The sequence below is a fragment of the Hyla sarda genome, chromosome 6, assembly GCF_029499605.1.
Source record: "Hyla sarda isolate aHylSar1 chromosome 6, aHylSar1.hap1, whole genome shotgun sequence".
In the NCBI taxonomy this organism is placed as follows: domain Eukaryota; kingdom Metazoa; phylum Chordata; class Amphibia; order Anura; family Hylidae; genus Hyla; species Hyla sarda.
In genome coordinates this window covers 57,706,559-57,723,836 of record NC_079194.1, presented here as the reverse complement: position 1 = coordinate 57,723,836, position 17,278 = coordinate 57,706,559, and the positions used below count along the sequence as shown (strand labels likewise).

The 17,278-nt window shown below is 45.2% G+C and overlaps 1 protein-coding gene across 4 annotated transcripts in view; it reads left to right on the top strand.

Moving 5' to 3' along the window:
* The window catches only part of SREBF2 (sterol regulatory element binding transcription factor 2), an 80,305-nt gene extending 63,884 nt beyond the window's left edge, over positions 1-16,421 (top strand). For all 4 annotated transcript variants that reach the window (XM_056523828.1, XM_056523827.1, XM_056523829.1 and 1 more), the window contains exons 17-19: positions 10,446-10,631; positions 10,721-10,832; positions 12,247-16,421. In XM_056523828.1, coding sequence (XP_056379803.1) covers positions 10,446-10,631; positions 10,721-10,832; positions 12,247-12,467 — 519 coding nt within the window. In that variant the 3' untranslated portion in view covers positions 12,468-16,421. The remainder of the gene's footprint in view (positions 1-10,445; positions 10,632-10,720; positions 10,833-12,246) is intronic.
* Positions 16,422-17,278: the final 857 nt, after the last annotated feature.

The following is a 17,278-nucleotide window of genomic DNA, read 5'->3' as shown; positions in this document are numbered from 1 at the left end:
CTCTGGCTCCAGTTACAAAGTCTCAGAAGCTGATTGGGATTTATGCCAAGCCAGAATTCTCCCCAGAAGGGGACTAGTTTAAGGGGTCAAGTATTTTCCTCAGGGAGAGGAACAGCGCTTCCGGTGTAAAACGGAGATTCAAAAAGGAGATTTTTTTTAGACTTACCGTAAAATCTCTTTCTCGAAGGATCCATTGGGGGACACAGAACCTTGGGTATATGCTGCTGTCTCTAGGAGGCGTGACACTATGGTAACCAAAAAGTCGGCTCCTCCCATTAGGATATACCCGCCTCCAGGACACTGAGCAATTCAGTTTTAGTCCCAGAGCAATAGGAGGAGACCGACAGGTAAACGGAAGAAAACCATGAACTGTCCGAGAACCAGAAGAAAAAACAACTGAACACTCCCTCGGACAGATAATAGAAAAGGAACCCCAGAAAAGGGCGGGAGCTGTGTCCCCCAATGGATCCTTCGAGAGAGATTTTACGGTAAGTCTAAAAAAATATCCTTTTCTCTATCGGCTCCATTGGGGGACACTGAACCTTGGGACATACCAAAGCCATCCCTTGGGTGGGCAGAGAAAAAAGGTCAGGCAGTCTGCTGTACCACTGCTGCCTGCAACACCTTACGGCCCCGACCAGCATCAGCCGATGTAAAGTATGAACCTGGTAGAATCTCGAAAAAGTGTGCCAAGACAACCAGGTGGCCGCTTTAGAGATCTGCAAGGCCGAGGCCTTGTTCAGGAGAGCCCCGGATGCCCTGAGAGAACGGCTGGAAAGAGCCAAAACCCTGAGGGATGGGATCTTCCCCTTGCAGCGGTAAACTTCCGAAATAGCAGATCGGATCCACCGAGAAATGGTGGCCTTGGAAGCAGGCTGTCCTTTACGGCAACCTTCCGGAAGAATAAAAAAGGAGTCACACTGCCGAAAGGAAGAAGTGACTGAGAGAGAGGTCCGAACAGCCCTCACCACATCAAGTTTGTGGAGCAAACACTCCCTGGGATGAGAAGGGGCCGTACAAAAGGATGGCAGGACGATGTCCTCATTGAGATGAAAGGTCGAAACCACCTTAGGTAAGAAGGACGGAACTGGACGGAAAACAACTTGTCCTGGTGTACGACCAGGAAGAGAGAGCGGCAGGAGAGAGCTGCCAGCACTGACACCCTCCTAATAGAGGAGCAATAAGGAAGCCACCTTCCAGGAAAGGAGGCGAAGAGAAATGTCCCTGAGAGGTTCAAAAGGAGCACCTTGCAGGGCACCTAAGACCAAGTTAAAGTCCCAAAGGGGAGAAGGGGACCGATAAGGAGGGACAGTGTGTGCCACTCCCTGAAGAAGGTCTGGACATGAGAATTAGACGCCAGAGGACGTTGAAAAAATATGGAAAGGGCCGAAACTCGACCCTGAGAGCCAACCCTTGTTCCAGCCCCGACTGCAAAAAGGAAAGGAGTCGGGGAAAGGAACACACGACCGGAGAAAAAAGGCTGAGATTCACACCAACGAAAATAAAACCGTGAGGTTCAGTGGTAAAGTTTCGAAGAGGAGGGCTTGCAAGCCCTGAGCATGGTGCGAATCACTTGGGAAGAGAAACCTCGGGTCCTTAAAACCGCGGACTCAACGCTGCGCCGTCAAAATCAGAGATGGTAAATTGGGGTGGCACAGGGGACCTTGAGATAGGAGGTCTGTATGAGGGAGAAGGCACAGTGGTACGTCATTCAGGAGCCTGACCGTGTCGACGTACCACACTCTCCGTGGCCAGTCTGTGCCGCGAGAATGGCGGGAACGCCCTCTGCTGTTCGTTTCTTCAGGACCATGGGAATTAGAGGAAAACAGATAAGGTAGGGCAAAGCCCGACCAAGAGATCACCAGGGCATCCACTGCTAGAGCCAAGGGGTCCCGGTCTTGACACAAAAAGAGGAACTTTTTGGTTGTGGCGGGACGTGCAGAGGTCCACGTCTGGAGTGCCCCAGAGGTTGCAGATCTTTGCAAACACCTCCGGCTGCAAGGACCACTCCCCTGGGTAGGCTGAGGACCGGCTGAGAAAGTCCACTTCCCAGTCGAGTAAGCCCGGAATGACAATAGCTGAGATGGCCAGAACCCTGAGTTCTGCCCAGAGGAGAAATTTCCCAGAGAAGCCAGCAAAGATAGAATTGCCCTAGTTCCAACATGTTCATGGGGAGAAGGGCTTCTTGGGGTGACCAAAGGCCCTGGACCGTCTGGTCCTTAAAAAACACCTCCCTAGCCTGACAGACTGGCATCAGTCATGATGACCTGCCAGTGGAGGGGCGGTCGGGCACGGTGGGAGGAACAAAGCCACCATAGAAGGGACTGACAAGACTGTCGAGAGAGAGCGATCTTGCGGTCGAGAGACAATGGAGACCTGTCCCACCAGGAGAGAATCGACAGTTGAAGAGGTCGATAATGAAACTGGGCGAATGGCACGGCCTCAATGGCCGCACTATCCGACCCAGGACTTTCATGCAAAAGTGAATGGAAACTGGTGCAGGGTGCCGAAGTATTTGGACTCCTTACAAGAGAGTCAGCCGATTGTCCGGCGGGAGTCGAAAGCTGTAGAGGCCGAATCGAACTGGAACCCAGGAAAACTAGAGACTTGGTAGAAAGAGGTTGGACTTGTATTGATTGACCATCTAACCAAAGCGAGACAAGGCCTGGAGGTTGAGACCAAGACTCTCCAGATCCTGAGCTCTGATTGGAGCTCTGATCAGGAGGTCATCTAAGTAAGGAATCATTGAGACACCTTTTGTCCGTAAAAGGGGCTATCACAGGCGCCAGGACCTTGGTAAGGACCCGCAGAGCCGTGTCCAGACCAAAGAGGAGAGCCACCAAATGAAAATGGGTTTCCGGAACTGCAAGCGGAGGTACAGCTGATGACCGGGAAATATTGGAATGTGGAGGTAGGCATCCCTGATGTCCACCGAGGAAGAAACTCCCCTTGATCCATGGACCCCACCACCGAACAGAGACTCCATTCGGAAATGGAGGAGTAGAAGATGCTGGTTGAGATGCTCGAGATCCAAGATTGGGCGCACAGAAACGCCTTTCTTGGGGACCACGAAGAGGTTAAAGAAAAAACCTATAAAAACGTTCCCCGGAAGGAACCAGAACTATTACTCCCTGGAAGAAAAGGGACCGGAATGCACCCCGAAGCCTTCAGTTGGGAAGTAGTGCTGCAAGCCTTATTCTGAGGTAATCAGGAACTCTTTCCGCCCGTCACTTCTGAGATTATCTCAACTAGCGCTTACCAAAAAGCCGAGAACCAATAAATAGAAGTTCAGTCAGAGACTTCTTGGAGGCGGCATCCGCATCCCAGGCTTTAAGCCACAAGGAGCGACGGAGGGCTACCAGGTTGCCTGTGATAAAGGCAGCACATCTGCCTGACTGCATGGAAGCAGAACACAAAAAACCTCCACCTTTGGAGCATTGGAGAGCTAGGTCAGATAAATCTTCAGGAGGAGATCCTGAAAGAAAACCCTGGCGGAGTTGGGAAGACCCTACTGAAAGGGCTTTTGACACCCAGGCAGAAGCAAAAGCAGGAAGAAAAAGGAACTTGCTGCCTGAAAGGCAAATTTTTCCATAGTCTCCACCTTCTTGTCCGCTGGATCAATGAAAGAAGCCGCATTAACCAATGGCAGGGTAGTCACCTTAGAAAGGCGGGAGACCGGTGGATTCACAATTGGAGAGCAATGAGGTCCTTGGCGAAAGGATATTGCACTTGAAACCTCTTTGTTTCCTGAAACTTCTTGTCAGGATGCCTCCAGGCGGACTGCTGCAAGGCATCAAATTCAGCATGAGAGCTGAAAATCCTGGGTGCCGGTCAGCACGGTGAGAGAACTTCTGGAGCTACGTCCGAAGTTCCTGGGTCCTCTAAATGGAAGGGGTCTCTTATGGTCAAAACCAATGAGTTCACCGAGTCAGCCATATCCGTGAGAGCTGAAAACCTTGGGTGCCAGTCGGGCATGATGAAAGGAGACTTCTGGAGCCACTAGATTCCTGGGTCCTCTAGATGCCTGATGAAGCTGCGCATGCGCAGCGAAATGCGTTGCATCTAATAAACCCAACTTGATTTTATGCTACACTCCTCCTGGTTCCTCTATCCAGCGCCGACATCTCCTACTACACGGTCAAATTGCTTATCTACTGGGTCCTCTAGATGGGGAAGGTGTCTCTTATGGCCGAAACCAATGAGTACACCATGTCCGACATATCCGTGCGGTCCTCTGAGTCAGATGCCGAATCGGAAACTTCATCTACCAGTTCTACAGGTGAATGGGAACGGATGGAGGCAGTCCTGGGAGAATAAGAGACTGTCCTGGTACGCGGTTCTAGAGTGCCAGAGTGGCGACCATGGGAGCGTCCTCTAGGGGAGTGACGCTTGCTACCAGCTGGAGTCATGGAGCGATGCCCGCGCCTGCCAGAAGACTCAGGGAATGAGTCAGATTAAAACCCCCCATATATGCTAGCGAGAGCGGGTAGTATAGGGAACGCGTCCCTCTGGAGGGCCGGTGTAGGGAGGACCTCTCCAAGACAGTCACCACAAAACGGGAGACCTGAGGATTCCCGGACTGGAGTGATGGCCGAACTCGCGGGGGTCTGGGGGGACAGTGGTGCAGGCAGAACAATTGGGTTCAGCAGAACCAGGCATTTTAGCGTGATAGCCCTTACAGGTGTAATAAGCAACCTCCCATCTAACTGTGTAGAGGGAAGAAAAAGGACTGGGCTCAGTCATAGAAAAAAGACAACAGATCCACCCAAGTCCGTGTCCCCAACAGGGCAGCTGCAGTGATGAGAACCCGAGAGCAGCTGATGGAGAGAGAGAGAGGAGGGGCTGACAATTGTCCGACAAGTGGAAGAAATGCGCCGAGATAAAGCAAGGGCGCCACTGATTGGCCCTGAAAATCCCCCTGCGCACGCACAGCCCTGAGCTGTGACTATTCGCGCGCTCTGAAGAATCCCCGCCGGCCACAGGTGGGCGGAGCTAAGTCCATACCGGACCCGCGGAGAAACTACATGCAGCCGAAAATGGGCGAACACACCGCCGGCAGCCTCCGCTGCTGTGGTTAAACTACATGCCGGGATGCCGAAAGATACAGCGGGACTCACTCTGTAATGGCGCCCACTCCGAACCCCGAGCGCACACGCCGCCTGCAGTGAGTTCTGTGCGCCCGGGGACGGAGCGGGCAAAGTGCCGTCGGCAGCCACGGCTGCTGAAAGTGAAAGTAAAAAGCACACCCGCCCGCATGGAGAAGCCTGCGGCGCATGTACTATAAAGCACACACACACACTTAATAAAGGGCCCCCTTACTGTGCCCCCATACTTTGTACTGCAGCCACTGCTCCCCAATAATAAAACACAATACCCCTGCAGGGAAAATAAGATAACTCAGGCCAGCCCCAGCTTCTGCAGGATAGGGCCAAAAACAGAGGGTCTCCAGCTGTTGCAAGACCTAGGGAGAAAAAGATACTCACCTCATGCTGGAGAACTTACCTAAAGAAGTCTTCAGACTGTAGTCTTCAGTCAGCTTTTTCACCTGCGGCAAGCCAAGCTCATAGCGAGGCGAACAGGGAGGTAGGGGTACCCGGACCCAATGAGTTACAACCCCAAGCTCTGACCGTTGGCGAGAGGGGGTTAACAGTACATCCAAGATGCCTGCCACCTCTCGCAATGGAGAAACAGTGAACATTGTGTTCCTGAGTCCCCACCTGAAAACAGAAATAAAAAGGAATAAAAGAACTAAACACATTCCCTAAACCTAAGAAAATAAAAAATATGAGACCTGGTCTGGAGAAAACCAGACCATGTCCACCTCCTTAAGACACTAAGCAAAAACTGAATTGCTCAGTGGCCTGGAGGCGGGTATATCCTGCTGGGAGGAGCCGACTTTTTGGTTACCATAGTGTCACGCCTCCTAGAGACAGCAGCATATACCCAATGTTCTGTGTCCCCCAATGGAGCCGATAGAGAAAAGGCCATTAGCACTCTGCGGGCTTTCTGGGTAAGAAGTACTTCTTAAACTAGTCACAGGTCTCTCAGCTAAGCCAGAACACCCTGCTCTGTACTGGCGAGGGGCAAGCACCCCAAAACAGCTGTCTGCAGATGGGTCCTCTTCCCTTCTGGGGAGAATTCTGGCTTGGCATAAATCCAAATCTGCTTCTGAGACTTTGTAACTGGAGCCAGAGCTGATCTTAGGGCACGCTACCTGAGAAGGTGGTGTGATGAGTTACTTTGCATAATAATTGTGTGTGTGTGTGTATATATATATATGTGTATATATATATATATATATATATATATATATATATATATATATATATATATATATATATATATATATATAATATATGTGTGTGTGTGTGTGTGTATATGTATATATATATATATATATATATATATATATATATATATATATATATATATATATATATATATATATATATATATATATATAATATATATATATATATTATATATATATATATATAATATATATTATGCTTTGTATGCAGGAGCCAATGAGAAACCAAAAAACAGCCCACAACATTGTTAACCCCTTCGCGCAGAATGTCATATATAAACGCCGGGTTGTGCAGTGCGTTCGCGCATCCCGACGTTTATAAATGACATTCAGTTAACCCGGCGATGCGCAGCATCGCGCGGGTTAGCCAGCAGAAGTCCCGCTGTTTCCAGCAGGGGACAACTTCTGCTTCACCCCCCAGGACCATCCATTGATGGTCCTGGTCAGCGATCACTGTGATTGGTCCCTGTGGACCAATCACAGTGACCTGGGGTGAAAGTTCAGATCCCCCGCACTGCCCGCCCCTGGAAGTCGGGCAGAACGGGGGAAGATGGCTGCGGGGGCTCGCTGGGACCTGTGGCATAGGGCGGGGAACACGCGGGGACCGGCGGCCTTACCTGAAGCAGCGGTGGGACCGAAGAGCAGCGCGGGACCGACCACGTGGACGAGCAGCGACTGGATCGGCAGGTAAGTATATGGTCCTCAGAGGCAGCAGTGAAGATCTTCACTGCTGCTTCTAGGAGTCTGAAAACTACAACTCCCAGCATGCCTAGACAGCCTTTGGCTGTCTGGGCATGCTGGGAGTTGTAGTTTTGCAACATCTGGAGGGCCCCAGTTTGGAGACCATTGTATAATGGTCTCCAATCTGTGCTCTTCAAGCTGTTGTAAAACTACAACTCCCAGCATGCACTGACTGTCCAGGCATGCTGGGAGTTTTAGTTCAGCAACATCTGGCCCTTCAGATGTTGCCGAACTACAACTCCCAGCATGCCCTTCAGCTGTCTGGGCATGCTGGGAGTTGTAGTTTTGCAACAACTGGAGACACACTGGTTGGGAAACATTGTCTGTTTCTAACTCAGTGTTTCGTAACCTGTGTGCCTCCAGCTGTTGCAAAACTATAACTCCCAGCATGCGCAAACAGACCATGCATGCTGGGAGTTGTGGTTTTGCACCAGCTGGTGCACCCCCCCTGTGAATGTACAGGGTACATTCACATGGGCGAGGGTTTTACAGTGGGTTTGAGTTTGAGATGCAGCAAATTTTGCGCTGGGAAACTCGCTGTAATCCCCCGCCCGTGTGACTGTACCCTAAAAACACTACACTACACTACCACAAAATAAAATAAAGTTAAAAACACTACATATACACATGCCCCTACACAGTACCCCCCCCCCCCCCCAAATAAGAACGTCCGGTACGCCACTTTTTCCAAAGCAGAGCCTCCAGCTGTTGAAAAACAGCAGCTCCCAGTATTGCCGGACAGCCATTGACTGTCCACGCATGCTGGGAGTTTTGCAACAGCTGGAGGCCCCCTGTTTGGGAATCACTGGCGTAGAATACCCCTATGCAAATCCCTAATTTAGGCCTCAAATGCACATGGCGCTCTCTCACTTTGGAGCCCTGTCGTATTTCAGGGCAACAGTTTAGGGTCACATATGGGGTATCGCCGTACTCGGGAGAAATTGCGTTACAAGGTTTGTGGGGCTTTTTCTCCTTTTAACCCTTCATGAAAAGGAAATGTTGGGGTCTACACCAGAATGTTAGTATAAAAAAATGTAATTTTTTACACTAACATGCTGATGTTGCCCTATACTTTACATTTTCACAAGAGGTAAAAGGGAAAAAAGCCCCCCAAAATTTGTAACGCAATTTCTCCCGACTACGGAGATACCCCATATGTGGGCGCAAAGTGCTCTGGGGGCGCACAACAAGGCTCAGAAGGGAGAGTGCACCATGTACATTTGAGGTGATTTGCACAGGGGTGGCTGATTGTTACAGCAGTTTTGACAAACGCAAAAAAAAAAATCCCACTTGTGACCCCATTTCGGAAATTACACCCCTAACGGAATGTAATGAGGGGTGCAGTGAGAATTTACCCCCCACAGGTGTCTGACGGATCTTTGGAACAGTGGTCTGTGTAAATGAAAACTTGTACAGCCCACTGTTCCAAAGATCTGTCAGACACCAGTGGGGGGGAAATGCTCACTGTACCCCTTGTTACGTTCCTCAAGGGGTCTAGTTTCCAAAATGGTATGCCATGTGTTTTTTTTTTTTGCTGTTCTGGCACCTTAGGGGCTTCCTAAATGAGACATGCCCCCCGAGCAAAATTTGCTCTCAAAAAGCCAAATATGACTCCTTCTTTTCTGAGCATTGTAGTTCTCCCATAGTGTACTTCAGGTCAACTTATGGGGTACCTCCATACTTAGAAGAGAAGGGGTTACAAATATTTGGGGGTATTTCCTGCTATTAACCCTTGGAAAAATTTGAAATTTCAGGGGAAACACACATTTTAGTGGAAAAAAATAATTTTTTTCTTACATATGCAAAAGTCGTGACACAGCTGTGGGGTATTAAGGCTCACTTTATTCCTTGTTACGTTCCTCAAGGGGTCTAGTTTCCAAAATGGTATGCCATATGAGGGTTTTTTGCTGTTCTGGCACCATATGGGCTTCTTAAATGAAACATGCCCCCCAAAAACCATTTTAGAAAAACGTACTCTCCAAAATCCCCTTGTCGCTCCTTCGCTTCTGAGCCCTCTACTGCGCCCGCCGAACACTTTACATAGACATATGAGGTATGTGCTTACTCGAGATAAATTGGGCTACAAATATAAGTATACATTTTCTCCTTTTACCCCTTGTAAAAATTCAAAAATTGGGTCTACAACATGCGAGTGTAAAAAATGAAGATTGTGAATTTTCTCCTTCACTTTGCTTCTATTCCTGTGAAACACCTAAAGGGTTAAAACGTTGACTGAATGTCATTTTGAATACTTTAGGGGTGCAGTTTTTATAATGGGGTCATTTGTGGGGTATTTCTAATATGAAGGCCCTTCAAATCCACTTCAAACCTGAACTGGTCCATGAAAAAAAGAGAGTTTGAAAATTTTGTGAAAAATTGGAAAATTGCTGCTGAACTTTGAAGCCCTCTGATGTCTTCCAAAAGTAAAAACTCGTAAATGTTATGATGCAAACATAAAGTAGACATATTGTATATGTGAATACATTTTTTTTTTTTTTTTGTAATATCCATTTTCCTTACAAACAGAGAGCTTCAAAGTTAGAAAAATGCAAAATTTTCAAATTTTTCATCAAATTTTAGGATTTTTCACAAGGAAAGGATGCAAGTTACCACAAAAATTTACCACCATGTTAAAGTAGAATATGTCACGAAAAAACAATCTCGGAATCAGAATGATAACTAAAAGCATTCCAGAGTTATTAATGTTTAAAGTGACAGTGGTCAGATGTGCAAAAAACGCTCTGGTCCCTAAGGCCAAAATTAGCCTTGTCCTTAAGGGGTTAATGTCCTAAGGTTGGGCGTGGTATTGTATCTCCGTTTCATTCAGGTGAATGCAGCCAAGTTGCAATACCACACACAACCTGAAGACAGGTGTGGTGCTGTGTTTTGAAGAAATTAGCTTTGCTTTTCTGTTCCTGGATATTCCATTTTTAGAGGGTTATTCTGATCCAGTACATATATGGCATATCCACAGGATTGGCAGGTCAGAGAAGGCACATGGTATCAGAACTATGAGCTGACTTCTCTATACTGTGACACCATTCCTTAGTGCAGAGGATTACTTGGTATGTCCTCAGTGAGATATATTGCTGTCTCTTAGTCCTGACCTAGCAGACCGGTGTAGCCAAAGATTCAGTCAAGATGTAAGGCAGTGTTTCTCAACCAGGGTGCCTCCAGCTGTTGCAATACTACAACTCCAAGCATGCCTGGACAGCCTTTGGCTGTGTGGGCATGCTAAGAGTTGTAGTTTTGCAACAGCTGGAGGCACCCTGCTTGAGAAACACTTTAATAAAAGGGAGAAGGGGAGCTAGTGAACTGATAACAGCACAATCGATGTAATTCCAATGTAGTGATGACATTTAATGGGATGTCTTTTCTATCAATATGTTCCTAGGTAGTACAGCTGCTTATCTGTGACCTCCTGCTTTCAATGAGAACTTCATTGTGGCAGAAACAGGCCTGCTCCACCCAGACATCAGGAGAACCGGTTCATGCGTCAAAATCGGTGTTAACTGGGTTTCAGAGGGACCTCAGCAGTCTACGGAGATTGGCCCTCACCTTCAAACCTGCACAGTGCAAAGTAAGCGTGCTGATAGCGTATAGCACAATGAAAAGGTAGTATTATTATTTTAGAAGTTTTTTCACTGAAATAAATGTGTTCAATCCTAGTTGTTCCTGCATGAAGCCACAGTTCGTCTTATGGCTGGAGCAAGTCCCACCCGTACCCATCAGTTACTGCAGCACAGTCTTCAGAAACGGCCTCCCAATACCAATAAGCCAGGTATTCGTTAATCTTATTGCACACTATGGGTTTAGCTAGCAGCCATGCCTATTTGTCATGTTCCATTTTAAAGGGGCACTCCAGGGAACTAAACCCATAGCCCATCCTTTCCCTCTCACCAACCTATTTAATTGCCCAAGTAACATTTATTAGCTATATAGAGCAGTTTCCCCTCTTTCAGTTGTCACTTACATGCAGGGAGTGAGGAAAATGCATAATCTAGCCATCCACTGTGTCTGTCCAAGTCCTTCTCTGAAAGCAGCTTCCACCCTCTTGAGAGACACGGACCATATGGTTTCTGCCCTGCACTGATGAGTCATGCTCCCTTTAGCTTGGAGGTGTGTGTGCAATCAGACACTATCTTTCAGCTCATGGAGCAGGAGGGTGGGGGCTCCTCTCAGAGAGTGAGCTGTGAGCAGCTGGACCACAGTGAGAACAAAGCTGCAGTGTGATGGCTTTGGAGCGCTTTTTTTTTTCTTTTTTTTTCTTTTATAAATCTACTTTAAATTCCCTTTAAATTTAGTTAATTATGTTTGCATGGAAAGGACCACAATGAACTAGCAGATTTACATTCTGATCTTTTGATCTTTGCCTAGCAAACGCTAAAATATAGGTAATTGGTATGCCTGTGTGTTTAGCAATTTCCTCATATCGTGTTGTCAAATGCAAGCTTATCTTAGAACAACCGTGGTGTAAGTTAGCAGTTCTGAATATGCAGGTTAGCACTTTTCCTTCTTAATGGACTGTACGCATGCGGGTGTGATGCCTTGTCATGGCTACCTTTTTAACCCTTTAACTCCCCATGAGCTACAATTACATCATGGGGTTGTTAAGGAGCTATAGATAAGGCTTGGGAGTTGGGCCCTCTCTACACCAGTGGTTAATTAAAATATATTCAAATCTCTCAATGGCAAAAACAGCCTGCAATCACATCACATCCTGGAAAAAATTCACACCCCCTCCCATAGACTTGCATTTAGGGGGTGTGGCCATGACATCACAAGTGGGGAGTGACCAGGAAGTCACAAGTCTCCGCCCTGCATCGCCAATTATCCGGCACGGAGCGAAGTTTGCTCCGTGCACCGGATGTCTGGGGTGCAGCAGCTGGGGACCCCGCGATCAGATATCTTATCCCCTATCCTTTGGGTAGTGGACAAGATATCTAGGGGCAGAGTACCTCTTTAAGGGGTTATCTGGACTTTGGATGCCTATCCTACCCCTGCTGATCAGTTGCAAATGGCAAACTATTTGTAGGAGTGGTGCAAGGAAATGCAGCATTGTCCCCTTTGGTTGATGGGAAAATGGATTCATTATTTTGCATTGTAGGGAAATAGTTTGCTCTTGTATCATTTCTATATTTTTAGGTAAGTTTGTGTGAAATACTAACGTACATTGACTTCTTCCTGTCTACCAGGTGACATGGAATCATTACCAGGACAGAGGGAGAGAGCCACAGCCATTCTCCTGGCATGCCGCCACCTTCCCCTGTCATTTTTATCTTCTCCTGGCCAGAGAGTCGTCATGTTGGCTGAAGCAGCACGGACTCTGGAGAAGGTGGGCGACAGGCGCTCTTATCATGATTGCCAGCAGATGATGGTTAAGCTTAGTGGGGGCACTGCCATGGCGGCATCTTGAGGCCCATTGTTTTCTTTTGGCCTCAACTACTGAACATGATCCAGAAATAAATACTGGCCTTTCTGATAAGCGTGTTCAAGCCCTTCAAGCATTTTTATAAACCAAATAGAAATAAAAATACTCTGAGAACCGTCTCGGTAAGAAAAATGTTCTACATGAAGGGACTATTATCGGAAGAGATGCCTGGATGGACCGCTGCATCATCAGATACATTATTCCTGCAGTTTTTGTGTTCTATGTATTATGTCCTCCCACATTCATACAATCCGCTCTCTTTTATTTGTAGCCAGTAGCACTTATGAAGGCAGCCCTGGCTGACAGTACAACACATATTAGAAGCTTGGTTTATAAGAATTCCTCTACAATTCAAACGTTAGTGGAACTAGATAAGCAGGTTGGGAAATATGTTCCCAAATATTCTTATTTACTAGTTTGCGCTCTTCAGGTGACCTGAAGACACAAACATTGGCGCTCATTGGCGTTCCTGAGGTATCACGGGTTAAATGTTCATTGAATTAGCGACCATACTCCTAAAAGTTAGGGACTTTTTTTTTTTCCTTACTGGATGGTGACAAAGCCAGCAGACTTCCCTTACCCACCAGCCATAGGTTCACCTTAAAGAGTACCTGTCATCAAACAATATTTTCTAAACTAGCTCAGTTTATATTCCCTAACTACTCCTAACACCCCTCCGGCCCTTAAAAAAATAAAATGTTCCAAGCTTTAAAAAGCTCTGTATTATACCTTTTCCCTTTGCCCACATTGTGTGAGCTCCCGGCAGGAGAAAGTGGGCATTCCCTAGCAGACACAACGTCACTGAGGCCTGCGAGAGCTGTGCCTCACCATGCCCCACATGCACTTCCGGAGTTTGAACTTCTGCAAGTCCAAGTGGAGACCAAACTCACTGTTTGACTTGTGTCAGGGAACAGAACAGAGCCTCCTAGTGGCCATTTTTTCAATCACATTAAAAACACATAGGCGATTTATCAAGCTCTGTAGTAGATTTTTTTTGCTTAAAAAAATGTTGCATGTACTTGCGCACATGCAACTTTTCTATACATGCTGCGACTTTTTGATTCTTGCTTATTCCAAAGCACATTTCTGAAATCTGCTCATGTAGTATTTTTTTTTTTTTTTTTTTTTTTTTTTTACTTTGCAGTGGTCATGTATTTATCAAATGCGATAGTCGCTATTTATGAAGGAAAAAAAGTTGCATCTCCATTTAAAAGTCACATATGTATTCCAGGTCCAGCCTGGCTTACAGAAAGTGCATACATCAGGAGATTAAAGGGGTTATCCACCATAAGGTGGTTTTAGTACGTACCTGCCAGACAGTAATGGACATGCTTAGGAAGGATCTGTGCTTGTCTTGGGGCTAAATGGCTATGTTGTGAGATTACCATAACACTGTGGGTAGCTTTTTGTGAACTGGTATTTCCTGCCTTTTTTTTCTTTTTTGCCTATAAATCCCATAATTCCATTTTCCTCCCTCCCACACATCCACCCCACCCATTGAATCATAAATGAGCTGCATCCACTCAAGTCCTGTGGTTGTCAATCAGGGTGCCTACAGCTGTTTTATTAGTTGCAGATTGATCTCTCTCCCACCAAGCGATCGTTCCACCCATTGAAGCAGAAAGGCTCCCTGTCATCAGCTGACTAGCGAGTCAGGTCTTGGCCACATTGCAACCTGGGAAAATTCTGAGACAACAGTAATTTTGTATGCTGTTAAAAAGAAATATTGGGGTGAAATTCACAGAAGAATTGTGAGAAAACCATCACACACAAGTACAGACACTATATTATGAACTACACTAACTTTACAGCCCCTGTAGCATAGTCAAATAAAAAAAAAATCCTGGAATACCCCTTTAACACCCACTTTAACAACTGTTCTTGTTCTGCATCATGAAACAAAGCTACTACATTAATATTAATAGAAAAAATTATGTAACTAATCTATTAATTTTAAGGTTGAAAATACACAATGCACACCTGGTTAATTTTAGGACATGTACATTCTGGCATACCCACTACATTTTAAAATTAATATTGTGTTAAAATAGAATAAGGCACAAAATAATTATGTAAGAATTTTTACAGACTACATAAATAACCCATATGTGGCACTACAATTTTTCCATCCATAGTAATACAGCTTCATGCACATTTTGGGGTGGGTAACATATAAAACAGTTTTTTATATTTTTGTGGCTTCACTATTGTTTATGTGCCTGTTAGGTGCTGCGCTTTCTTCCTTCCTGACGTAAACTCAGGCCTCAGTGTAGCTATGCAAGACTCCGCCCACCAATGTTACAAAATGCGGGCCCAAAATTAAACAAAAAGTCTCCAGAGTCATGGTGCGGCATAGTATGTTTTTAATATTTTTTAATTCCAGAGGAGGGTGGATGGGTTGTTGCGGAAGAGTTGGAATGCAGCTATTTAGTGCCAGGAAGGCCAGTCAGGATGTCACCCGATGCGGTACGCCCCCCTCCCCGTCACACTCTAGCAACGCTACTGGTAATAAAGGGTAGATAACATAAGGGAAAACTTTTCTGCTTTTGTAAATGGGTTTCCCGGGCTTACGTGTGATTTTATTTGTCAAGGTCGTGCAACTATTTGTAAATAGGTTGCATGTAAGCAAAAGTAAGTAAAAAAAATTATCATATAAAAGCCATAGGTTTGAAAAGAATGATAAATCTCCTTCATGAACGTTGAGAATTTTAACAGCAAGGAAATAGCAAATTGTCTCAAAATAACATAAGGAACAATATATTAAAAGTTTCGTTTGGTGACAGGTACTCTTTAAATCTTGGTTTTCATGGCATACTATTATTACTGTATATAGTAAAAATGCGGAGGCTTAACAAACAACTGGTTTGCATAGTATCATTTTCTTCATAGCCTTCCCCATATGAGCAAGAGCCTGGTGGAAGTGCATTGTATGACTTTTTTTATTTTGTAGCTTCTCCAGGCATATCCCTTTTTAAACTTGCATTTTGGATCCGACTTTTTTCTGGAAGACCGTAAAATGCTCTTTTCATTTTAAGTGTTCTGAAAAATAAAGCATACATAGGCTATAGAATCCTAAGGATATGTTCACACAATGTATACAATCCTTTCTTTTAAAAGGGAAAAAAAAAAAGTTTCCGATAAACCGCAATAAACTCTATGGCTAATCCGCGAGTATGCCATGGTATACATTTAAATACCTTTTTGCTAATATTCTGACATGTTAAACTCTCTCCACAGTTCAGTGTTTGAATAAAAATATTATAATACTAGCTTTTGCCCGCGGCTTCGCTCGCGTTAGATTTGGGGTAACATAAATCTACTTTCCTATAGTAATGAGGCCGCTCTGGGTAAAGTATACAGGCATCCAAATAACCTGAATTCTTTCAACTTTGATTACCACGCCTAAAGAGTTAATGCCGGAGTGGCGATGTCCGGCATTAGCCACGGGTCCTGGCTGCGGATAGCAGCCGGGACCGTGCGGGTATGATGAGAGCTCAGCTCCTGAGCTCACTTCATAACCCTCCCGTGAGGCAGCGCCGGGTATACCCAGCATTCTGCGGCAAGGGGTTAATTTATACAAACTTTTAGGGGTGGAATTTTAGAAAACGTTAAAACACGTGTTTCTTTATCTCTAATTGTTAGCCTAAAAACAAAGTTTCATGCTTTTAGCTTAAAAAATGATGGACTTCCATACAAACTTTCAACCCCTTTTTCACTCCCATAAGGGTTGAATCCTTTCTTATTCCTCGTCTCCGTCTTAAAAACAACACCTGTGAAAAAATTCAGCTTTTTAGGTCCAAGGGTTTAGGCTGGGCGTTGATGAGTCAGTGAGTCAGGCCTTCTCTTATATATATATAACTTTCCGCCCTTAAATGCCAAGAAAAGTGACACTTAATAGACCAGTCTTTCCCAGTGAGGGTGCCCCCAGCTGTTGCAAAACTACAACTCCAGCCTTCGGCTGTCCGGGCATGGTGGGAGTTGTAGTTTTGCAACAGCTGGAGGCACCCTGGTTGGCAAACACAGCTTTAGACACTGGAAACACGTTCAAAGATTTGGATTAAGGTTGGGGGAAACTTTAAAAAAAAAAATTTTAATGTTTGAAATAGGTGTCTTATAAAGAACGTTTGCTCTCAAACTTTGAGCTGTTGCACTGTACACTGTTTAACTTTGTTTCTGTAGTATTCCCATGTAAACCTTAGATGTATTGGCAAAACGTAATGGGACCTGGGAAATCGGGGCCAATTTTTCATAATTTGTGTTATGCCAGAAAGATTCCAATTTGCACCAGTAAAAGCTACAGGACCAACATGAAAATACATGCAAGAAAGGGGAGTTTTGTTTTTTAGGCCTTTTGCATGTTGTTATGTTCTCACACAAAATATAATAAATATATATATATATATATATATATATATATATACATATATATATACATTTTTTTTATTTTTTTAGCTGAAACCCGGGAGTGGGTCCAAAACTCAGAAAAATTGTGCAAATCTTTTCATTATAGTTTTCTCTCTGTTGGTTCCACTTCTGGTTTTGGTAAAAATACTGACCAAAATGAGACCCCCCTCCCAGGAACACAGCGTAAGGATCATTTACATTGTTTTTAGCCACAAGAAATAAGACACTGTAAAATAAACACATAATATGCTTAAGTTAAAATGGGCTTTCTTGTACAAATAGAAGCACGTAGGCCAATACCTGTAAATAAGTATATATTTTTTGCCATTTTTACAATAAATGTTTAGGCACCTGGCAAAGCGTGTATATATTTCGCTCTATATTTATTTCCC